The 24,337-nt window shown below is 49.0% G+C and overlaps 2 protein-coding genes and 1 pseudogene across 2 annotated transcripts; 2 read left to right on the plus strand and 1 right to left on the minus strand.

Annotated features, from left to right (window-relative positions):
* The first annotated feature begins 822 nt into the window (after positions 1–822).
* On the plus strand, positions 823–16,272 carry Cdc45 (cell division cycle protein 45). Its single transcript, XM_074091886.1, has 12 exons — positions 823–1,130; positions 1,201–1,491; positions 1,826–1,906; positions 2,567–2,698; positions 2,984–3,154; positions 5,200–5,357; positions 5,748–5,845; positions 5,974–6,077; positions 6,229–6,423; positions 6,548–6,621; positions 9,511–9,624; positions 13,601–16,272. The coding sequence occupies exons 1-12, from the start codon at positions 1,080–1,082 to the stop codon at positions 13,740–13,742; spliced, it is 1,611 nt and encodes a 536-aa protein (XP_073947987.1). The 5' UTR covers positions 823–1,079; the 3' UTR covers positions 13,743–16,272.
* Positions 16,273–16,620: 348 nt separating this feature from the next.
* LOC141430766 (venom serine carboxypeptidase-like) lies at positions 16,621–18,219 on the minus strand. Its single transcript, XM_074091624.1, has one exon. It carries the CDS (start codon positions 18,041–18,043, stop codon positions 16,652–16,654), a length of 1,392 nt encoding a protein of 463 aa, XP_073947725.1. The 5' UTR covers positions 18,044–18,219; the 3' UTR covers positions 16,621–16,651.
* Positions 18,220–22,613: 4,394 nt separating this feature from the next.
* Positions 22,614–24,266, plus strand: LOC141430767 (venom serine carboxypeptidase-like; annotated as a pseudogene).
* The last annotated feature ends 71 nt before the right edge of the window (positions 24,267–24,337 follow it).

The following is a 24,337-nucleotide window of genomic DNA, read 5'->3' on the forward strand; positions in this document are numbered from 1 at the left end:
CTTTGGTCGTGTCGATATCTTTGCACATGACTGTACCTACCCAACTGAGCGCGCGCCGCTACATTACAACACATCATTCTTTAATAATAGTTACTTACATTATGCATCTGTATTACTAATCATAGTATAATCAGAGATCATAGTTAGTCTTGTATAGTGCATAATCCATACTAATATTATAAATGTGAAAGTGTGTGTGTTTGTATGTTTGTCCGTCTTTCACGTCGAAACGGATCGACGTGATTTTTGGCATAGTTTATGGGCCAGAGAGTGACATAGGCTACTTTTATCCCGGAAAAATGCGCAGTTCCCGAGGGAACAGCGCGCGATAACCGAATTCCCCGCGGGCGAAAGCTAGTGGATTCTAAATTAGCTTAAAATTCCTTGGACGGTAGCACAGACTAATAAGAGATACTCACGGGATAGTACGACACGGTAACGTTACTATACTTAATTTTTAAACGTAGGTATGGCATATTTTTTTGTATTGGTACATTTCTTGTTTCGTATAATATTTAACACAGAACACGACATTCATCTGAGAACACAACTGCCCCATTGGCGTATCTATAGGTACCTATAGGATTATTTTTCAGGAGGGGCCTGGCCTGGATTTTTGTGTGAAGATATCAGTATTATGGAATTTTTAATCGGTAGCCCAACATCCTGGGGTGGGCACTATACTATATTGGGGTGGGCACGGCCCACCCGGCCCCCTCTCTATATTCGCCTATAGCTAACTTCTTGCCTCCTTTTTTGAAGTTAGTCAATTATAATTTTTTTATAATAGTACCGGTTGCCATATACTTACAGGGAATGTAGGTAGAATGTAGGTATAATTTCCGCGTGTTAAGAAGAAAAAGTTGTACTTACGAATTTGAAACTATTTTCTATCAAAGCAATTTCCGAACGCATAAAGCAATTTGGCGCGAAAAGCGCTACTGACAGATCGACAGGTGTTAGGTCAATGTACATGTTTTTGTTCAGTGATAACGGTAAAAAAAGCATAATCAACTTAAAAATCACAATTCAAACATGAATTCTTAAAAATAATCACTTCACATCTATGAAGTCTGAAAATGTTTGTAGAAAACCTGAAGAACGACTTTTATAACGTGCTTTTGGGATCCGTAAGTAAGAATGTTTACATGTCATGTTTACGATGGACTTTCATTGTGTAAAACTTGGAATTCCTTTCAGCGGGTGTTATTATTAGTCCACTACGACGTTGACGCGATATGTACGTGCAAAATACTGCAAGGGTTGTTTAAATGTGACAATATTTCGTATACTTTGGTCCCTGTGGGGGGTATATCGGAGTTGAAGCAAGCTTATGATGAGAACAACGATGAGATAAAGTATGTGTGCTTAGTGAACTGTGGAGGGACCATTGACCTCGTGGATATACTGCAGCCGGAAGAAGATGTTGTGTTCTTCGTGCTGGATTGTCACAAGCCTTCACACATTTGCAATGTCTACAGTGAAGGACAGGTTAGTAAATAGAAAAAAAAAACCAAATTGATAACTTCCTTTTTGAAGTCATAAAGTCATCAAGTGAAGATAAATAAAATAGTTACAATATGTATAATACAATGAATTTTTACTGTGACTGTGCGGTATTAATATCTGCCACAGCAGAGCATGCAAAAATATCAGACATCCTACCAAGCCCAGAAATAGAGTTGTATCTGATATTTTATGCACTCTTTGTTGTGTTGTGTTAGAAAGAAAGAAATTTCTTTCTTTTCTTTCTTTCTTTTTTTGTTGTGTTGTGTTATTGGTGCTGTTGAAGTACAGTACAGAAAACAGAGTTAATGTATTTCAGGTGAGGATGGTCTACAAAGACGAAGAAGAGAAGATTCCTGACTTTGAAGACATCTTTAGAGATGATGAAGACGAGGATGAGGTAGGGAATTAATATAGAGCCACCTTAAGCTTTCGTATGCCTTGTCCCGCAATAGTCCCAAGATTTAAAGCTATCTTTTTGTATTGTTATCTTAAGCATTATTTATACCGGGTGTGGCCTGTAATACGAGTAAAAATTAAAACATAGATCATTCTCGTTAAACTGAACAACATTAGTTCAGCAACTTTTAAAAATAATGGAATCTTTGAGTTTTCCTTTTTTCATACAAATTAAATACTGCCATCAATGTACGCCATCCTAGAACACATCTGACGTCGCTGTCACGCTACAAACATCAAGCATTTTGCTTTACATTGCTTCTTCGAATAAACTTAAAAGTGTCATAAAAATAAAAATAAAAATTATTTTTAAAAGTCGCTTAACTAATGTTGTTCAGTTTGAGGAGTATAATCTATGTTTTAATTTTTTGCTCATATTACAGGCCACACCCGGTATTATTTGAAATAAAGAAGGCTGCAGGTTTTTTTTTACATTCAGCATACAAAAGGGGTCAAGCACCTTTAAAGATTTATCTCTTTTATAACACTCCCATTTCTTTTACTTCCGAAAGCCTTGAATGCCCATGATAAAAAAAAATTGTATAAGATGGCCCTCTCTCCTTGTTTGAGTATAATTTCAGCATCTAAATGATTGTGGCAGGAGGAGCCCTCAGAGGGCGGCAGGGAAGCCCTGGAAGCGATGGTGGAGCGCCGGCGGGCGCGCCGCGCCTGGGAGGAGCGCAGGGACACGCTCATGTTCAACTATACACAGTTCTCGTACTTTGGGAAACCTGTGAGTACTGGCTTGATGACCAAAACAAGTTTCTGAAGCACTTATTTGTAGGTAGGGAATTTGGGAGGAGTGCTATGAATTTTGGCAGTCCTCTGATGAGGTTAAAATGGTTGCAAAGGCGTACTTGTGCTTAAACAAAAACAAAGTATGTATAGTTAAAGACTTATGAATGTGTTCATCACAGACATTATACCTTTAGGGCAGTGTTTTTCAACCTTTTTCATGAGTCATGATACAACTCCTTTAGTATGAAGAAATATTTTGCGATAATGTTAAAATTTGCAGAGCGCGCTGGTAGCGCTGGATGTATGCTGGCTGGTGTCCCGGCTGGGGCTGGGCGCGGGCTGGGCGGCGGCGGTGGCGGGCGCCGCGCACGAGGCCTGGGCCGCGCGAGGCGCCGCCGCCAGCCTGCTGGACGCCGGCAACATATTGCGCGCCAACACGCACACGGACCACGTGAGTCGTAAACACAAACACTACAGAACATACGCAAAGGGGATTGAGTTTCCTTCGATATTAATTGTTACAAGTGTGGCTTTGTGAAACTCAGACAGGCTAGCCGATTGGCCAGACTCAGTAGATAGGCCATACTTAAGGCCAACACACACAGACGACGTGCGGGTCGTGCGCTGGCCCGCGACGGGCGTATTTACATGGCGGTATATGGACGCCATCACACCAACGGCGGGAGCGGGTCGGGTCGTGCGTCCATGTAAATAATAATTAGAGATGGGCCGAACATTGGTTTCACCAAATACGAATATCCCGCCCGCTACCCCTGCTGTACCCAATGTTGTTCTTGCATCATCTAGTAAAAAGGTAGTTTTCTATTTTTGTGTATGTTATTGATTATCATAAAATATCCCTCAGTTCAGTGTGTCTTTTGACATGGGCCTCCTCCAACTGCCTCCATTGGACTCTGTCAGCTGCAACTCTGGTCCAGTATGGTCCCAGGGTTAGGCGGAAATCATCCTCCCATCTTCTTATTGGATGCCCCCATTGTCTGTTTCCATCTGTTGGTACCAGAGTGTTACCTGCTTACTCCATTTGTCTGCTTTGCAACGCAACATATGACCCGTCCATCCCCATTTCAAATGGTCAATTCTGGTATGTTGACAACATTTGTTTTGGTTATTATTTATTTCAAAAGCTTCTTTTAATGAGTTTCTTTTAACATAACATAAAGCCTTACTGTACCTCATAAAAATACACAGCGGCTGTTTCACCATTCATTATTAGCGTTAACCGACGGTTAAATGTGATGCGTCTCCGTCATTACAACAAAACAAATAGAGACGGCATCACACCTAACCGCCAGTTAACACTAATCAATGGATGGTAGCCCTTAACATCAACTCAGACATGGCTCAATATAGTAAAAAGTTTTAGTACCACTTCCGAACATTCGGTTATTTAACCGAATATTCGGCCGAATACGAATATTCGGTAAACCTGCCGAATACCGAATATTCGTTATTATAAATAAAGCCTTTATTTCCCGAAATTTACAAAACATTTAAAATCCAAAAAAAAATAAAATAAAATAAACAATCAAAATCTGCACTAAAATCATCAGAAAATGTCTCTTATTTCAATTTCAGTGTGCCTATTGGCAAGTCCAATTCCTTCTACAGCTTTCTGTCTGCCGCCATCCTTATCCATTGGGGTCCTATAGTCAACCTCAATTCTTCCTCCCATCTTTTTGCTTTGCGACCTCGTCCCTTGCAAAATCTGTCGACAACGAGTGGTCGCCAAACGACGAGGCGGTGCCGAGTGGCTTTAATGGGCTGGGATCTTTAGGCAGGCCCAGACTCGAACAGGCCAAAAGATTAGTTAGCCAGATTCGGACAGGCTAGTGACAGGGGTTACCAAATGTGTGCGGACCTTAAGTAAACGGTAACTTCTATTGTATTACTGAGATGTAGTTTAATAAAACGTATCCCGCGCTTTAATTGTTTGTTTGTTTGTTTATACTCTTTATTGTACAAAAAGGAAAAACAAAAAGGTTACATAAATAAAAGTTGTGTTAAGTACAAAGTAAGTAAATAAGTTGTCTTAGTTGCCTTCAATTCGACAACGAACGACTGGACCGCGATGATGATGACAGGTGGTAGGACCTTGTGTAAGGTCCGCCCGAATTGCTACCACCATCTTGCTCGCTAATCCTGCCGTGAAGCAGCAATGCTTGCACTGTTGTGTTTCGGCGTGGAGAGTAAGACACCGGTGAAATTACTGGCACTTGAGGTATCCCATCTTAGGCTTCTAGGTTGGCAACGCATCTGCCATCCCCCTGGTGTTGCTGGTGTCTATGGGCGATGGTGATCTCTTACCATCAGGAGACCCACTTGCTCGTTTGCCATCCAGTCGAATAAAAAAAAAAAATTAAAAATCTGGACCCGTGAACAAACTAATTTGTGGCCCCTGGGCTAGTGGATTAGCCAGACACGAACAGGCCAGTGCAGTGGTGCCACGCAACCCTATTGTAACATAACTCTTTCCAGGCAGCGGAGATAGTGCTGGAGCAAGACGTGTGCCTGCCGCTGTACCGCAGCTGGTCGCTGGAGGCGGCGCTGCGGCACTCGCCCGCAGTGGGGCCCCACCTCCAGCTGCACTCGCTGGCCGGCGCCGCCCGCCTGCGACAGCTGCTGGCAGACATGGGGTCAGTTACTATCCTGTAACCGCACAGGATCAAAGAACCCTTCCGACTCTGTAAGCTCCAAATAGTTGGGGATGTGCAGCCGGGCTTAAGAGCGTTTATTCCTGCTGAGCTGGCAACGTTGCATTTTTGTTAGTTTTTCTCGATTGTTCCATAAAAATTGAATGAAAATTAAAAATGTGTTCTGATAGAACATTTTGTTATACTTTTTTTTTTAAACCGGTCATAAACATTAATTCGTTTTTAAGGAATATAAAAGTCTATCGCGAATGATTGACCCGCATGGAAACTACGCCCGAGCCTTCTCATTATGAGAAGAAACCCAGCAGTGGGACGTACAAAGATGATGATGATGCCGAATTGAAGATTATTATGTTCTCGTTTGCATTCCAGCTTCCCCCTCCAGCAGGCGCGTCAGTCGTACCGCTCCATGGACGTGGAGCTGCGGCGCGGGCTGCTGGAGGCCCTGGAGCGCGCGGCGGGCGAGCGGCTCGGGCTGCGCGGCGTGACCCGCGCCTCGCACGCGCTGCGCGCCCGCCCGCCCCGCCGCGCCCCGCGCTCGACCTGGTGTATGCCGTGGGGGCGCTGCTGCACCACGTGAGTACTGCTGGGGGGGGGGGGCTGCGCGGCGTGACCCGCGCCTCGCACGCGCTGCGCCGCCCGCCCGCCCCGCCGCGCCCCGCGCTCGACCTGGTGTATGCCGTGGGGGCGCTGCTGCACCACGTGAGTACTGCTGGGGGAGGGGGGGGCTGCGCGACGTGACCCGCGCCTCGCACGCGCTGCGCCGCCCTATTTTCTAGGAAGCGTTCGTATTTATCATGCTGCTTCAGTCAGTCTCAACAACAACTTTTAACAATCTACCTCCATTTTACAGGAAACAATCCCAAGATCAGAAGGCTTCCAGCTGGCCCTATCAGCCCTAGAAATAGAGGGCGATAACGAGAGCCTCCGCATCGGGATCGCCGCGGCCCAGCGCTCGTTAGAGTGCGTCGCGCGACTCGTCAACGCTACTTTGGCTGCGCGCGCGCTGCACCTCGCTGGACCGTTCACTTACTTCATAGTGCACGAGGTAACCGCTAGATGGCGCTAGGGAGCCGGCCACAATTACGTCACACATTTTCACGAGCCGCAAGTAGTGTTACAAGTGACAAAAAACTTATTAGGTAGCATTTTTAACAATGTTATCCCCCCAGGGTACGCCAGACGCGTGGGCGGTGTCGTCCCCCCTGTGGCTGGGCTGGCGGCGCGCTGGGGCGGCGGCGGCCAAGTGCCGCGCGCTGGTGGCCAGCGCGCCGCTGCCCGGCCCGGCCCGCGCTGCCTGCTGCTGGGACTGCCGCCGCGCGCGCAGCAGCCCGCCAAGTGAGTGCCTAGTGTCCCCCCCCTAGTGCCGCGCGCGTGGTGGCCAGCGCGCCGCTGCCCGGCCCGGCCCGCGCTGCCTGCTGCTGGGACTGCCGCCGCGCGCGCAGCAGCCCGCCAAGTGAGTGCCTAGTGTCCCCCCCCCCTAGTGCCGCGCCGCTGCCCAAGCAGCACGACAGGCTGTATAGAAGCTGTATTTTAGTTTTATTGTATTCCACAGGCTATATAGTGAGGCTGTACAAGGGCTGTATAAGCGCTTATACAACCTCTATAAGTAAAAATTGGGCCCTTGTTATACAGCCTTATGCGTTATTATAGCTGTATAGTCGCTGTATAGCTAAAAAATAGGCTGTACTATAGCTGTAGAAGAGCTGTAGTTGATGTTGAAGAAAACCATAGGCATATAGTTATTCTCTTATAAGTTTCTTAAAAAGATAAAAGTTCTTCATTGGTTTTTTATGAGAATTACAATGTGAAATTTTTGAAAACAACCGCTTATTCTTTCAGTTATGATAATGGTGGCCGCCAATTTACTGTGAAGTTATAAGTCAAGAATAAATGTTGGACTTTAGGTAGTGATAATTGTAGATTCAACGTGCCGATTTATTTTTACTGGGAAATAGTGCATAGTTTTGTGGAAAATATTCACGCGCCCGCGAAATACTGAAGAATTCACGAGGAATATTACCAAAACAAGTAATAAGTTTATGGTTTTGAGGTTAGAATCATAAGATTGTTAAATAATACTGTACAACAGGTATCACTTTTGATTTATTATCTGAAAATCATAACTATAACTTCAGCAATACTCAAAATAATGTAAGAAGTCATATTTTCTTTTATTGTTATTTGTTCGAAAATGGCGACCGATTTTATACAGCGTAAAAGATATCTGGAGAGTATTATAGATTCCGTGGTTTTACTACGCACTTTCTGGATTCCATTTCACAGCTTTTACCCTTTTAATAGCCGTTATAATATAATATTTTTATTATATAGGCTGTACATCAGTTTTCAGCAAATACATTATACAGCATGTCAGTAATACAGATTAAAGCTGTATTACAGAATTCATTTATTATTATAGTTCTATAAAAATCATATTTGACAGAAGTTATGAAACTATTACACTGACAAGAGTGTACAGTTACGCATTAATTAAGCTTTAGAAGTAGTTTTAATATACCATTATACAGAACAAGTATAAAGTGATACCATTTTATAACTTATAGCTGTAGTAAGTAAGTGATCACATGCAAAATACAGCCTCTATGCAGCTTGAAGGATAACATTAGATTGAAGTGTCAAAAATGCATAGGGTTTTAAAGTGGAGTTCAAATATTCTGTTTTAAAGCTTTAAGTTTACACGGAGTATTTATAAAAACTTAGTACAGCTTTAGCTGTATAATAACGGTTTAATCATTTTATAAGTAAATATCTTTCTTGACACCTTTATGGATCACCAGTAGAACTCTAAGTTCTAATAGTGCTGTATATTTGATGTCGGCAACGCTTGCGTGCTGCTTGGTGGTGGCCAGCGCGCCGCTGCCCGCCCCGGCCCGCGCTGCCTGCTGCTGGACTGCCGCCGCGCGCGCAGCAGCCCGCCAAGTGAGTGCCTAGTGTCCCCCCCTAGTGCCGCGCGCTGGTGGCCAGCGCGCCGCTGCCCGGCCCGGCCCGCGCTGCCTGCTGCTGGGACTGCCGCCGCGCGCGCAGCAGCCCGCCAAGTGAGTGCTAGTGTCCCCCCCCCCTAGTGCCGCGCGCTGGTGGCCAGCGCGCCGCTGCCCGGCCCCGGCCGCGCGCTGCCTGCTGCTGGGACTGCCGCCGCGCGCGCAGCAGCCCGCCAAGTGAGTGCCTAGTGTCCCCCCCCCCCAGTGCCGCGCGCTGGTGGCCAGCGCGCCGCTGCCGGCCCCGGCCGCGCTGCTGCTGCTGGGACTGCCGCCGCGCGCGCAGCAGCCCGCCAAGTGAGTGCCTAGTGTCCCCCCCCCCCTAGTGCCGCGCGCTGGTGGCCAGCGCGCCGCTGCCCGGCCCCGGCCCGCGCTGCCTGCTGCTGGGACTGCCGCCGCGCGCGCAGCAGCCCGCCAAGTGAGTGCTAGTGTCCCCCCCCCCTAGTGCCGCGCGCTGGTGGCCAGCGCGCCGCTGCCCGGCCCGCGGCCCGCGCTGCCTGCTGCTGGGACTGCCGCCGCGCGGCGCAGCAGCCCGCCAAGTGAGTGCCTAGTGTCCCCCCCCCTAGTGCCGCGCGCTGGTGGCCAGCGCGCCGCTGCCCGGCCCCGGCCCGCGCTGCTGCTGCTGGGACTGCCGCCGCGCGCGCAGCAGCCCGCCAAGTGAGTGCCTAGTGTCCCCCCCCCTAGTGCCGCGCGCTGGTGGCCAGCGCGCCGCTGCCCGGCCCCGGCCCGCGCTGCCTGCTGCTGGACTGCCGCCGCGCGCGCAGCAGCCCGCCAAGTGAGTGCCTAGTGTCCCCCCCCTAGTGCCGCGCGCTGGTGGCCAGCGCGCCGCTGCCCGGCCCCGGCCCGCGCTGCCTGCTGCTGGGACTGCCGCCGCGCGCGCAGCAGCCCGCCAAGTGAGTGCCTAGTGTCCCCCCCCCTAGTGCCGCGCGCTGGTGGCCAGCGCGCCGCTGCCCGGCCCCGGCCCGCGCTGCCTGCTGCTGGGACTGCCGCCGCGCGCGCAGCAGCCCGCCAAGTGAGTGCCTAGTGTCCCCCCCCCTAGTGCCGCGCGCTGGTGGCCAGCGCGCCGCTGCCCGGCCCCGGCCCGCGCTGCCTGCTGCTGGGGCTGCCGCCGCGCGCGCAGCAGCCCGCCAAGTGAGTGCTAGTGTCCCCCCCCCCCAGTGCCGCGCGCTGGTGGCCAGCGCGCCGCTGCCCGGCCCCGGCCCGCGCTGCCTGCTGCTGGGACTGCCGCCGCGCGCGCAGCAGCCCGCCAAGTGAGTGCCTAGTGTCCCCCCCCCCCTAGTGCCGCGCGCTGGTGGCCAGCGCGCCGCTGCCCGGCCCCGGCCCGGCTGCCTGCTGCTGGGACTGCCGCCGCGCGCGCAGCAGCCCGCCAAGTGAGTGCCTAGTGTCCCCCCCCCTAGTGCCGCGCGCTGGTGGCCAGCGCGCCGCTGCCCGGCCCCGGCCCGCGCTGCCTGCTGCTGGGACTGCCGCCGCGCGCGCAGCAGCCCGCCAAGTGAGTGCCTAGTGTCCCCCCCTAGTGCCGCGCGCTGGTGGCCAGCGCGCCGCTGCCCGGCCCCGGCCGCGCTGCCTGCTGCTGGGACTGCCGCCGCGCGCGCAGCAGCCCGCCAAGTGAGTGCCTAGTGTCCCCCCCCCCTAGTGCCGCGCGCTGGTGGCCAGCGCGCCGCTGCCCGGCCCCGGCCCGCGCTGCCTGCTGCTGGACTGCCGCCGCGCGCGCAGCAGCCGCCAAGTGAGTGCCTAGTGTCCCCCCCCCTAGTGCCGCGCGCTGGTGGCCAGCGCGCCGCTGCCCGGCCGGCCCGCGCTGCCTGCTGCTGGGACTGCCGCCGCGCGCGCAGCAGCCCGCCAAGTGAGTGCCTAGTGTCCCCCCCCCTAGTGCCGCGCGCTGGTGGCCAGCGCGCCGCTGCCCGGCCCCGGCCCGCGCTGCCTGCTGCTGGGACTGCCGCCGCGCGCGCAGCAGCCCGCCAAGTGAGTGCCTAGTGTCCCCCCCCCTAGTGCCGCGCGCTGGTGGCCAGCGCGCCGCTGCCCGGCCCCGGCCCGCGCTGCCTGCTGCTGGGACTGCCGCCGCGCGCGCAGCAGCCCGCCAAGTGAGTGCCTAGTGTCCCCCCCCCCCCTAGTGCCGCGCGCTGGTGGCCAGCGCGCCGCTGCCCGGCCCCGGCCCGCGCTGCCTGCTGCTGGGACTGCCGCCGCGCGCGCAGCAGCCCGCCAAGTGAGTGCCTAGTGTCCCCCCCCCTAGTGCCGCGCGCTGGTGGCCAGCGCGCCGCTGCCCGGCCCCGGCCCGCGCTGCCTGCTGCTGGGACTGCCGCCGCGCGCGCAGCAGCCCGCCAAGTGAGTGCCTAGTGTCCCCCCCCCCCCAGTGCCGCGCGCTGGTGGCCAGCGCGCCGCTGCCGGCCCCGGCCCGCGCTGCCTGCTGCTGGGACTGCCGCCGCGCGCGCAGCAGCCCGCCAAGTGAGTGCCTAGTGTCCCCCCCCCCCTAGTGCCGCGCGCTGGTGGCCAGCGCGCCGCTGCCCGGCCCCGGCCCGCGCTGCCTGCTGCTGGGACTGCGCCGCGCGCGCAGCAGCCCGCCAAGTGAGTGCCTAGTGTCCCCCCCCCCTAGTGCCGCGCGCTGGTGGCCAGCGCGCCGCTGCCCGGCCCGGCCCGCGCTGCCTGCTGCTGGGACTGCCGCCGCGCGCGCAGCAGCCCGCCAAGTGAGTGCCTAGTGTCCCCCCCCTAGTGCCGCGCGCTGGTGGCCAGCGCGCCGCTGCCCGGCCCCGGCCCGCGCTGCCTGCTGCTGGGACTGCCGCCGCGCGCGCAGCAGCCCGCCAAGTGAGTGCCTAGTGTCCCCCCCCTAGTGCCGCGCGCTGGTGGCCAGCGCGCCGCTGCCCGGCCCCGGCCCGCGCTGCCTGCTGCTGGGACTGCCGCCGCGCGCGCAGCAGCCCGCCAAGTGAGTGCCTAGTGTCCCCCCCCCCCTAGTGCGCGCGCTGGTGGCCAGCGCGCCGCTGCCCGGCCCCGGCCCGCGCTGCCTGCTGCTGGGACTGCCGCCGCGCGCGCAGCAGCCCGCCAAGTGAGTGCCTAGTGTCCCCCCCCCCCCTAGTGCCGCGCGCTGGTGGCCAGCGCGCCGCTGCCCGGCCCCGGCCCGCGCTGCCTGCTGCTGCGGGACTGCCGCCGCGCGCGCAGCAGCCCGCCAAGTGAGTGCCTAGTGTCCCCCCCCCCCTAGTGCCGCGCGCTGGTGGCCAGCGCGCCGCTGCCCGGCCCGGCCCGCGCTGCCTGCTGCTGGGACTGCCGCCGCGCGCGCAGCAGCCCGCCAAGTGAGTGCCTAGTGTCCCCCCCCCCCCCTAGTGCCGCGCGCTGGTGGCCAGCGCGCCGCTGCCCGGCCCCGGCCCGCGCTGCCTGCTGCTGGGACTGCCGCCGCGCGCGCAGCAGCCCGCCAAGTGAGTGCCTAGTGTCCCCCCCCCTAGTGCCGCGCGCTGGTGGCCAGCGCGCCGCTGCCCGGCCCCGGCCCGCGCTGCCTGCTGCTGGGACTGCCGCCGCGCGCGCAGCAGCCCGCCAAGTGAGTGCCTAGTGTCCCCCCCCCCTAGTGCCGCGCGCTGGTGGCCAGCGCGCCGCTGCCCGGCCCCGGCCCGCGCTGCCTGCTGCTGGGACTGCCGCCGCGCGCGCAGCAGCCCGCCAAGTGAGTGCCTAGTGTCCCCCCCCCCTAGTGCCGCGCGCTGGTGGCCAGCGCGCCGCTGCCCGGCCCGGCCCGCGCTGCCTGCTGCTGGGACTGCCGCCGCGCGCGCAGCAGCCCGCCAAGTGAGTGCCTAGTGTCCCCCCCCCCTAGTGCCGCGCGCTGGTGGCCAGCGCGCCGCTGCCCGGCCCCGGCCCGCGCTGCCTGCTGCTGGGACTGCCGCCGCGCGCGCAGCAGCCCGCCAAGTGAGTGCCTAGTGTCCCCCCCCCCCTAGTGCCGCGCGCTGGTGGCCAGCGCGCCGCTGCCCGGCCCCGGCCCGCGCTGCCTGCTGCTGGGACTGCCGCCGCGCGCGCAGCAGCCCGCCAAGTGAGTGCCTAGTGTCCCCCCCCCCTAGTGCCGCGCGCTGGTGGCCAGCGCGCGCCGCTGCCCGGCCCCGGCCCGCGCTGCCTGCTGCTGGGACTGCCGCCGCGCGCGCAGCAGCCCGCCAAGTGAGTGCCTAGTGTCCCCCCCCCCCTAGTGCCGCGCGCTGGTGGCCAGCGCGCGCTGCCCGGCCCCGGCCCGCGCTGCCTGCTGCTGGGACTGCCGCCGCGCGCGCAGCAGCCCGCCAAGTGAGTGCCTAGTGTACCATATACCAGCGCCGCTATTATCCGTGCTCTAGCTGGGGCCATAAAACCATGTGATGATTGAGTTCGTGTGAGCTAACTTTGGGGGCGGCAGACGTGAGCTTGCCTTCGGAATCCAAAAGTTTAATGGTTACTTGACCTGAAATGTAAATTTCAGAATTAATTTATTATTATATAATTATTTATTTTTTTAATTTATGACGGTGGAAGCAGTCTACACTCCACTGAACGTAGATTATAGTTAGAGTTTAGTTTTGTAACTAAGGGACCCCATGCATCCCTGTATTATTATTATTATTTTTTGTATTTTCTTTATTTAATTGTATACTGTAGTTTTTAAGTATTTTATTTGTAATTATTTTATGTTGAAAAAATGACTTTCTGCCAAGTTTCTTGCGGCGCATTCTTCTTGGCAATGATGGTCTTTCCGAAAGCGCTGGTAGTTTTTAAAAATGACGTGTAAAAGTGCCCATTGCGGCCTATTTACTGAATAAATGATTTTGATTTTTTTTTGATTTCATGTTTCGAACCTCTCGCTCGCTCATGCGAGGTTATCGGATCTCTCGCTGGCAAGCCGCTGCAAATTGCAAGCGAGAGATCCGATAACCTCCCAAGCGCATCATCACCACTACACTGACGCGTTTCGAACTCAACTAGAGTTCATCCTCAGAACAGCACAACGGTTCACCATGCTACCAATTGATAGACTCGTCTAAATTCAACTTTGGAATGTAATTTCGCACATGAATTTCGAAAAACTAAGAGATGTGATCTCGGATTTGAACCCATGATACTTTGCTTGACAAGCCACAGGTCAAACCACTGGACCACCAGGGCGGCCCTTAGAGTGGCAAACCACTTATTTGAACGTTTAAATCACTATCTATGGCGTAGATGTCGGTTAAATTCGGCAGTCCACTGATTTATAACTAAGAAACTTTATTAACAACTCATGTTATTCTATTACAGTTTGTTTGGCGCGGCGTTTTCTCAAGCAGCAGCGAAGAGCGGGGTATCGGTGTCTATGGACTACATCGATTCGTCTGTCATCTCGCTGCCCACCGCACAGAGGGCGCAGTTCCTCGACGCTTTAACCGCCCTCATGGGCTAAAGCTTTAATCTCACAAACGCTATGAAAAACTACTACGAAATTCTAAAATTGTAGTTCGTATGTACCGTCTCTCTCACTCTGGTGTTAAATAATATAATTGTCAGCGACACATTATTTAATACGATAGCGAGACTTCGATTTTCGAATTTCGTAGTAGCCTTGCTGGGGTTTGGAAGCTACGCGTTAAAAAAGGGTTAAGGGTCAAAGCATCTGTCTCGTCGACCCTTATTTAAGAAAGAGACGCGCACTGAGCGAGAAACGACAAAACGGCTTATGCCGTAATTGTAATGTAATGTAATTGTGTTTTGTTTTATAATTTATTTTGATCACAGGTTGGCGTGCCTGCTTGTAAATAGATTACTGATCCTGGCCTTAAAGACTTATGGTGATAGAAAGTGATGGTAAATGCGACTTTACCCACATAATCCACATTGAATATCTGTGATGTGTTTAAGAAAGACCGTTCTGGATAGTGTGCGATTTGAGAAAGTGCATTTTGGGAAAGTATGTTTTACAATCCTAAGCCGTAAATGCGATTATGATAGCGCAGGTAATTATCAAATAAGGCTAAACGGTCAAGAAGTCAATTTCTTTGACAAATCAACAGCTAATTTTGCCGACCAAATTTCAATGCCACATACAATTATATTTATGAATTAGAATATATTCACGACACAGGCACTTACTGTCATCGAATTAATAATTAACAATATTATTGCATGAATTTTTTTTTTACTACAAAATTTACATAAAATAATTGCAAATCCAAACATAACTATCCGACCTAATTAATCATTAATTGTAGAGTAAGAATGTATTTATTAATTAGATAATAAAATAAAAAATATTACCGAAAAAATGATTTTTATTTATAAAAATATAAGCTTTATCAATTTGCAAGTGAGATGAGGTATAATGGCTTTAAACTGCCACCTCCAGCTACCACCTTAGTCTTACAAATATATTTAAAAAAGTTACTGAACAGTAAACTACAAAAAGATTGATACACATAAAAGTTTCAAAAATCATAATTTTTAAACAAGTTCCTATCAAATGAATATGTTGCTAAAGTCGAACTTTCAAGTTGACAAGACACATCTATTGGCTTTATTGTTTTATGATGTGCAAACGATTATCAACTTTGGATGGTAAATCACATATTTGGCTGATGGTACCTATCCACAGCTTAAATTCAAATTAAACAATATATGTGTGACTGACCCTATCAATCTCTTAGTAGTTTACTGTACAGTCAAGGTTATAAATTCATATACTAACCATAAGGCTGATGTATACATAAATTTGATGCTATGGCTGTATAGATATTTATACCCTAGACTTTAAGGGCAACACACACAGACAGCGGGCGCGGGCCCGCGACGGGTGTATTTGCATGGCGGTATATGGACGCCTTCACACAGAACGCGGGCGCGGGACGGGTCGTGCGCGGGCCCGCGCCCGTCGCCCGTCGTCACAAACAGAGCGCGGGCCGAGCGCAGAGTTACCAACTCTCAAAAATATTTATCCCTGAAGCTTAAGTTAAAAACCCCTAAAACTCGATTTCAATGAAGATTTGTACTTTAAAGTTGAATATTTCGCAAACAAATCACTGAATCGAAAATCGTCTTAGTAACCCTCTAATGGTTTTAATTTTAAAAGACCCTACACTATAGGGTAGGATGAAAAAAAACCCCTGCTTTACGTGTATAGGTGGTATCCAAAAAAAAAATTTTTTTTTTTATTTATCATTGTACCATTTTGTCGGGATGGTTCTCATATATCCGTGCAAAATTAGGTACAGCTTTCTAGCATTGATATTCCCTGAGCAAAGCCGCGGACGGACAGACAGACAGACAGACATGGCGAAACTGTAAGGGTTGTTTTTGCCATTTTGGCTACGGAACCCTAAAAACCGTATTCATGCGCAGTACCTAGTTTATTTTGGCGAGATTAAAATCCAAGTATTTTATTTTTTCAATTAATTGGTACTACAGAAAAATCTGATATTTTTTTCCATTGACTAGTAAAGCTTATTCCTGTCGATAAAAAAAAACAGCCACTTTTAAAAATGTCATCCATCGCCCATCATTACATAAATTGGATTTAATTAAGTAAGTAAATAAAGTTTGACCTTGGTGCGCAAGCGCGTTTGTCGTTTTCCACATATATCTCGCGGCACTGTATGATTCTGTGTAGAGTTGACAAAAATGTCGTATCTATTATTGGTTCTAGAACTGTTTTAATTTGTACTCCAAAAGTCGCCAGATAATCCTTTTTTGTCGTCAAAACTTTTTTGCGGTCGCTAAGATTTAAGCAAAAGTCGTCACTTCTAGGGACTAAGTCACTAAACTGGCAACATTGATAGCCGCTGCGGGCCCGTCGCGGGTCCAACCCGCTCTCTGTGTGAATACAACGAACCGCGCGGCTCACGCGGCGGACACGACCCGACGCGCACGCTTTCTGTGTGTGTTGCCCTTTACTGTCATCTTTCCTCAATATCATTCAGTTTTCAGCCTACTTTTAGGCTTCTATTGTTAGACAGTAGTTCCCAAACTTATTTTTCTCGTGGACCACTTCAAAATTTTACTGGTTTCGGTGACCCCTACATTCTACCACATTCTTAAAGTCGCCAAAAAATAAAAATTGTGTCGCTTCTGAGTTCTGTCCAGTCGCTTGCCTTATTAAATATGATCTGCTTATTAGGTACTTAAAACAATGTGTAGGCCCTTATAAAACTATGCTTACATTTTGGCTCTTTACATCAAAAGCAGATAAATTTTCGTGGACCCCATTAACATCTTATGGACCCCCATTTTTGTTCACGCCTACGTAGACCCCCAGCAAGTCTCCCGTGGACCCCTGGGGTCCACCTGACCACTTTGGGAATCACTGGTTTAGACTCTTAAACTTTAGAGTGTGTTCTGTATAAAACTTGTAATCATCTCAAAAGCCCATTTAGGCTGATCATGAGGCACCATGTGTCCTGCATTCCGTACCAACAACTCTGTCAAATTCCCAGCCTTTTTAATGTATCCTGCTAAGTCGCTTCCAACCCTCCACACTTTTCTCGGTGCCATCTTATATTCTGTAGCTGCGCTAAACTGCAAATTACGAAGAAAATTTACTGTCAACGGATATGCGACTACTATGTCCAGTTGACCGCTGTAGATTAATATCCTGTAGTGGGAAAGCAACTCTGCTACCATCGGTGCTACTGATTTTAACATGTCAAGTGCTAAATGTATCTGAACTTGTTCGCCAGATTGAAATGGCAAGCCGCCAACATGTATGCTCTTTCGTATTTTGACATTTTGCAACAAAGTAGCAAATATAGACATGTCTTCATCATCAGATGTATTCAAAAAGTTGTAGTAGTAATTGTACCCAGTGTAATTCTTGAAATATGAGAAATTCCGTAGCTCACCATCCATAAGTAGGTCCATCAGCATGTCAGCTTTAGACCAGTTCCCGATGTTTATTTCACGCATGAGTTTTGACTGGAGATTTTCAAAGGTTGTCCGTTGATTATCATCTAACAGTCCGTGCTGGTACAAGTAGTTTCCATAGTCCAACTGGTTCACCGGGTCACAGTAACCATTACCAATGGCCATGCCACTCAAATTGATGGGAGCACCACCATCATACGTATCTTTACGCTTGTGTATTTCCATTCCTAAAGCAGGTATGTATTTCCCAGCATATGATTCTCCAGTGATAAAGAACTCATTATTTCTCAATTTGGGAAATAAAGTGAAGAACTGCTGCAAACAATTGTACAAGCCTACAGCGACACATTTTTCGTCCGTGCAATACCCACTTTCATTGTTCGTAAAGCTAAACCCAGTGCCAACAGGATTGTCAATGAATATAAGATGGCTATTCAAAGCCCAGTGTATCTTCCTCCGACGAATTCCTTCTTTGTCAGCAGTGAGTGGCCCCAACTCCGTGAATAGTCCAAATAAGGAACTCCCTCCCGGCCCGCCTTGAAGCCACAGCGTCACTGGGGCATTGGGATCTTTGTTGAACGGAGGGAAATACCAAAAAAATAAATTCGAATTGATTTCTGGGTCAATAGTGAAAAAACCCGAATGGCTAGTAAAGCCCATGTATTCTGTTATGGAGACGCGAGACAAGTTCTGTGCTAACTCTATCAAGCCTTGCTTCAAGAATGGAGTGAGAAATAGCGGCTTCCCGGCAAAATTACTGCTGTCTGCCTCGAACTTTATACGAGGATAAACGTAAGGGAAGAACAGAGCTGATCCAGTGGAGAGATATGAGAGAAACAATATTATATGCTGCATTTTATGGATACACTTTGTATTTTGACAATGATATTAAAAAGTAAAATTATCGTAAACAAAGCTAAAGCACTAATTCCGGTGAGTGTTGACAAACAAGAGAGCATTTGACACTATTTTTGTCTTGCTGGTGTTTGACAGATCAAGTTTTTAAACAACAGATTCTCAGAGCTCGGTTTTACAAGTTAATTGAAATGAAAAACACACAGATCTAGGTTTTAATGAACAATGCAAACGATTATCTACGTGAATGAACCGAAGATTTCACATTTTTGAAAAGATTCAATTTCAGACCTTCGAAACCATTGTTAAATTTGGAATTAAGTACCTCAAGACATATACTAGTTTTCATTACGCTATTGCACGCTAGATGGCGCTCTGATCATGTGGTATGTAGGTAGCTGGACATCTGGAAGCTACTTTTTATCCCGATATTCCCGCGGGATAGGGATAAAATCTTGAAATTTCAACCGCTGGGTTTAGAGTAATGAAATTTTGGACAGTTGTTCTTAACACAACCTCAATGAAGACCACGATACTCGTATAAATTTTGGGAATTCCCAGGGGAATTATAAAATCCCGCAATTTCACCTGATCGGATAATTTAGGCGTGCGAAGCCGCGGATAAACTTACTCGGGTACTTTCATATCTTTTAAACTAAAAACGGACGTAGGCACAGTCACCAGCATTAATGTCTGCCAAAGCAGGAGCGTGCTAAAATATCTGACACGTCCTTCCGGCCCTAGAAATAGAGTCGTATCAGATATTTATGTACGATTGTTGTGTCAGATATTGGTGCTGGTGACTGTACTAATCTTTTTTTTTGACATGATGCTGTTGGTGTTTCCACCATAACAGCTTCGCTCTGACTTAGGGGCGTGCTCGGCAAGCCGGAACAACCGCCACTGTACTACTCATATATGTACCTACTCAATATATTATATACGAGTACCAATCAATCAATCAATGTTTAAGTAGGTATGTATTATTATTATTAGGTATTATTAGAATTGGCGCAAATGTCGTCAAACCCCATCGCTGCTATTGTGGCAATAATGTGGATCGGCAGGGTCACCACGGTTTGGCTTGTACCAAAAGCGCCGGCCACCACGCTTGCCTCAATGATATAATCCGTCGGGCTCTTGCAAGCATCAACGTTCCGTCTATTTTGAAGCCGGTTGGATTAGCTCGTGATGATGGCAAGAGCCCGACGGATTATATCCTTGAGGCAAGCGTGGCGGGATAGACGGCCGGCGCTTTTGTTACAAGCCAAACCGTGGTGACCCTGCCGATCCACATTATGGCCACAATAGCAGCGATGGGGTATGCCCTCTTGTTCTGAGAGGAGGCCTGTGCCCAGCAGTGGGACGTATATAGGATGGGATGATGATGATGATGGCAAGAGACCTGACGGAATGACGCTTGTTCCTTGGCAAATGGGACGGCCGCTTATTTGGGACGCCACATGTGTGGACACATTGGCGCCGTCTCACCTTGCTAAGAAATCATTGAAGGCTGGTGCGGCGGCTGCAACGGCCGAAACAGCCAAATGCCGTAAATATGAAAATCTGGCAAACAATTTCATATTTGCGGCCTTTGCTGTTGAAACGCTTGGTCCGTGGGGTCCCGAAGCAAAAAAACTATTTAAATTTAAAAAAAGGAGCTTGCCCGTTCCACTGGCGACCATAGGGCCGGCTCTTTCCTCGGTCAACGTATTGGCATTGCCATACAACGAGGAAACAAACTCAGCCAGCCTTGCCCAATAGCAACGACTTGGGTGACATTTGTAAATGTATGTTTTTAGAATTAGAGTAAGTTAGTTTTGGTTCTTTTTTTATTTATTTCTGTTAATTATTGTTTATTTTATTTGTTTGTTTATAAATAAATTTATTTTCAGTGCTGATATGGGGAATAGACAATATAGACTTTTCCTGTATGTATATGAAATTACTCATGTATGTATGTTTATGTGTTGTTATTTTCTTTTGGGTATTTTCATCATCATCATCTCAGCCGTAGGACGTCCACAGTTGGACATAGGCCTCCCCCATAGACCTCCACTTGCCTCGGTTGGAAGCGGCCTGCATCCATCATGAACCCGCGACTTTAACCAGGTCATCCGTCCATCTCGTTGGTGGACGTCCTACGCTGTGCTTGCCGATCCACGGTCTCCACTCGAGAACCTGTATCTTTTATGTGATTTTTTCATGTTTTTAAATTTAAAGCGCATTGGTATAAACTGTAATGCTGTAAATTTTCACTGGTTTATAAATAAATAAATACAGACGGCGACTGAAGTCTCGCTATGAGGATTACTAGCTTTACCAGCAATTATCGGAATCCAAATGAGCAATAAAAGTAGAATTATGCAAAAATATCTAATCTTATGTTTGAACATTAAAACGTCGTTAAAAAGTTAATTGTTATTAGTACCTACTTGAAAATGATTTATTAGAGAATATTTACAAAATATTTTAATAGGTAAGGTGCTTTGGGGTAATTCCACGTGGATTTTTGATGAGTTGACATGACGTTTGTAATTTCGTTAATCACTCCAAGTTGGTACATTATATTTGAAGTCTTAGGATATTTCTGTCGTTTCCACTAATCGATCTTATATACTATATAAAAAAGTTTCTAAAATATGATCGATTTATGGAAATATTGGTATTCAAAACTAGTTACTTATTTTTTTGCACAGGGGCTATTTCGGAATATAGCGGGGTTATTCTGCGTGTTATGAAAGGTGGACTTTATTATAATTTGGCTCAAGGTTCATATTTCTTTTTAGGCTGAAATTACCTCATTCATTTTTATTTTTTATTTCGTTAGTAATATCCATAGTTACAGATTTTTTCAATCTCTGTATTCCGAAATAACCCCCACAAACGCAATGTGTTTCTCAAAATTTGCCGCAAAGGAATATTAAATCTACATACATTATAAAACAAAGCTGGATTAGTTACACCATTTATAACTCGAGAACAGCTGGACAGATTATTATGATCTTTGATGTGTGGATTGTAGAGTTTGTCTCCGCCCCGAATAGCAGAATAGGGGGAGAGGAGCGAAGCTGCGGGAATATACTAGTAAGTATATAAAACAATTAGAAATGCCATGTCACTTTTATATTTTGAACTAGCTTTTACCCGCGGCTACGCTCGCGTGAACCATAAACATTTCAATGAAGCAAGCAATCAAGCAAGCATGCTAGCAAGCATTTAAGCAATCATTTAAGCTAGCTTGCAAGCAAGTATGCAAGCAAGCAAGCATGCAAGCAAACATTTAAGCAAGCTTGCAAGTGAGCATGCTTCGCTCGCGTGAACCATAATCATTTCAAAGAAGCAAGTATGCAAGCAACTAAATAAACTTCATGCTACATCGTTTTGATAGCCGAAGTATCAGGTACGCTACCCTGTTCGACACACTGGAGATTTCTTTAATGTTGTTAGAGAGGGACCTATTAACAAGGAACCCTACGCCACCCTGTGATGTTTGATCATCCTCGCGGAAGTACAGAAGGTGGCCCGAGTCTAAGATGATGGTGCCCTCTCCCTCTCTATGTACTTCACTTAACTCCTGAATATGCCACCTTATGTTCTCCAGCTCCACTTCCAACTGCGCTAGAAGAGTCCTAAAAGTCCGTCCGTTCTACGTAGCCAGGGTCAGTTTACTTAGGTAGCCTTGGATCGCCCGGGATTCTTAGCATCCTCTGCCCCGCCGTTACCATGAACGCTACTATGGCAAGGAATAGCGGGGCGACCGGGAACTGGGGGCCATCTCTTTGCCGTGCGCTTCATTCTGGTAGGGGTTTGCCCATAATCCCCACACTGGGCATGCGAGTTGGCGATCGTAGGGCACAGTTTATTGCACCGCCGATGCTGCAGCCCATCCGAGGCCCGGGGACTTAACTGTGCCGATTTTGGCTGCGCTATGCCGCAATCAGCCAGCTGCCAGAGCTCAGTCTGTTAGACGGCAGGGTGCACCACAGGCAGGTAAGGTTGGCTTGGGGTCCATAGATGGAGGTTGGCCCCCTACACACAAATAAAAAAATAAAAATCTTGAAAAGTTGAAAGTTTGAATACCTCAGACAATTACCATACTAAAGTAAGCTGGGGTTATTTCGGAATCACTTCACTGGAATAACCCCTAAAGGGGTAATTCGGGAAAAATTTTAAAACTATAGCTAGGCCTTTTAGACTGACACAGTCATTCGCAAAAAACGATTATTTGTCATAATATTAATAGTTCAATCTTGTAGCTTATCAGGTTTAGAGATAGCGGTGTTGGGTTATTTCGTATTTAATTTTTTGGCACGAAAATGCACTCGATCCAAAAAATATATATTGCACGTCCAACCGATGTCAGCGCCTCGCATCATCTGGAGAGACGCGAGGAGCGGTAAATAGGGCGTCCATTTAAGTGCTGCCAGTGGTTAAACATCAACACGTTTAGGAGAAAATTTTAAATAAATGGAATAACCCCGTTTACAGAATTACCCTAAAGCACCTTAGATATATATAAATGCGTTAAACAACATATGTATTGTACTATTTAAAACTCCACATAATTTTAATTCTTTTACTTGTTAACTAGACTTAGAACGGAGTATCATAACATTACCATGGCGCGTCTACTGCCGGTAATTTTAATTTCTCAGGCAATAATTTCTGCACAATGTTTTTTCCACGCCTTTAATCGTACAAAGATAAACTTGAGCAAGCGTGGCGAAGGAGACGCAGGCGAGCCTCTGTTCCTGACACCTTCATCGAGCGCGGCGACATCGCTGAGGGCCGGCGGCAGGCGCGGGTGACACTCGGCAAGAGTCTCCCCGTCGAAGTCGAAAGCTACGCCGGCTACTTCACCGTCAACAAGACCTACGACTCCAACCAGTTCCTCTGGTACTTCCCGAGCCAAGCGCAGGACAACGGCACGTCACCTGTACTAGTTTGGATGAATGGCGGCCCGGGAGCTTCATCTCTTTATGGTTTATTTAAGGAAAACGGACCATTTGAAGTAATTAACAAAAAAATTCAGCTCAGGAAGTACCACTGGGCTCAGAACCATCATCTCATCTACATCGACAACCCCGTAGGCACAGGTTTTAGCTTCACTAAAAATAGAAGGGGTTATTGCACAGACCAGACACAAATAGGAGAACAGCTGTACTCCACCATGACGCAGTTCTTCAAATTATTCCCGGAGCTGCAGAAAAATAAGTTTTTTGTGTCCGGTGAGTCCTATGCTGGGAAATACGTTCCAGCCCTCGCTTACACGATTCACAAGAAGAACCCCACCGCAGAAACTAAGATAAACCTTCAAGGCATTGCTATTGGTGACGGCTGGTGTGATCCTGAACACCATTTCGTTTACAGTCAGTTTTTATACCAAGTTGGTCTTGTGGATTGGAATGCTAAAGAACAAATTGAAGAGTATGAGGCAGATGCTGTTAAGTATGTCAAAAACCAAGACTGGGACAATGCATTTGATGCCTGGTATATGATGCTGAATTATGTCGATCGGAGCATGAAGTATAATTTCATAAACCAAAACGAGCTCGAAGACTTTAGTTCTGTTCTTAAAAGCGACACAGTTCGTAAAGCTATTCATGTGGGAAATAACGAATTTAATTTAATTTCTGACGATGTTTATTATTATTTAACACAAGATATGATGAAATCGATTGCGCCATGGATCGTTGAGTTACTGGATCACTACTCCGTAGTGACCTACAATGGGCAACTGGACGTCATAGTCGCGTATCCGTTGACGGTGAACTTCTTGCGGAACCTGAAGTTCAGCGGAGCTGATGAGTACGCGCGTGCGGAGCGGCATCCGTGGATGGTGGGGGACGAGGTCGCGGGCTACGTGAAGCAAGCCGGCCGGCTCACGGAGCTGCTGGTGCGCAACGCCGGACACATGGTGCCCGAGGACCAGCCCGCCTGGGCCTGGGACATGATCACGAGGATCACACACGGCCAACCCTTTTACTAACGCATTCGACACTAACGTTGAAAGAGTTTTTAATGATTCACGTTTATATTAAATATTATTTGTTGCGGGATGTACTTAGACCGAGATTACCAGCAGACTTGCACTTGTAAGAGATACTACGTGTGTGGTTACCTTCAAGGAAATTCCAAGATTACCATCCTTCTTCAGTCTACCCGTAGTACCCGTGATCATAATCATAATAATACCTACTTACATGCAACTGCATCGAAATATCGGGAGCTCGTTACGGTCTAGTTATTTCTCGTAACAAATAGATTTAATACCAATATTGATGTCAAACA

The sequence above is a fragment of the Choristoneura fumiferana genome, chromosome 9, assembly GCF_025370935.1.
Source record: "Choristoneura fumiferana chromosome 9, NRCan_CFum_1, whole genome shotgun sequence".
Lineage (NCBI taxonomy): Eukaryota > Metazoa > Arthropoda > Insecta > Lepidoptera > Tortricidae > Choristoneura > Choristoneura fumiferana.

Excerpts from the sequence above, each read along its gene's own strand:
- Cdc45 (XM_074091886.1), top strand. The coding sequence starts at position 1,080 with ATGTTTGTAGAAAACCTGAAGAACGACTTTTATAACGTGCTTTTGGGA. Across the intron at positions 2,699-2,983 it reads TCTCGTACTTTGGGAAACCT|AGCGCGCTGGTAGCGCTGGA; the intron begins GTGAGTACTGGC and ends TAAAATTTGCAG. Across the intron at positions 5,358-5,747 it reads CAGCTGCTGGCAGACATGGG|CTTCCCCCTCCAGCAGGCGC; the intron begins GTCAGTTACTAT and ends TTTGCATTCCAG.
- LOC141430766 (XM_074091624.1), bottom strand. The coding sequence starts at position 18,043 with ATGCAGCATATAATATTGTTTCTCTCATATCTCTCCACTGGATCAGCT.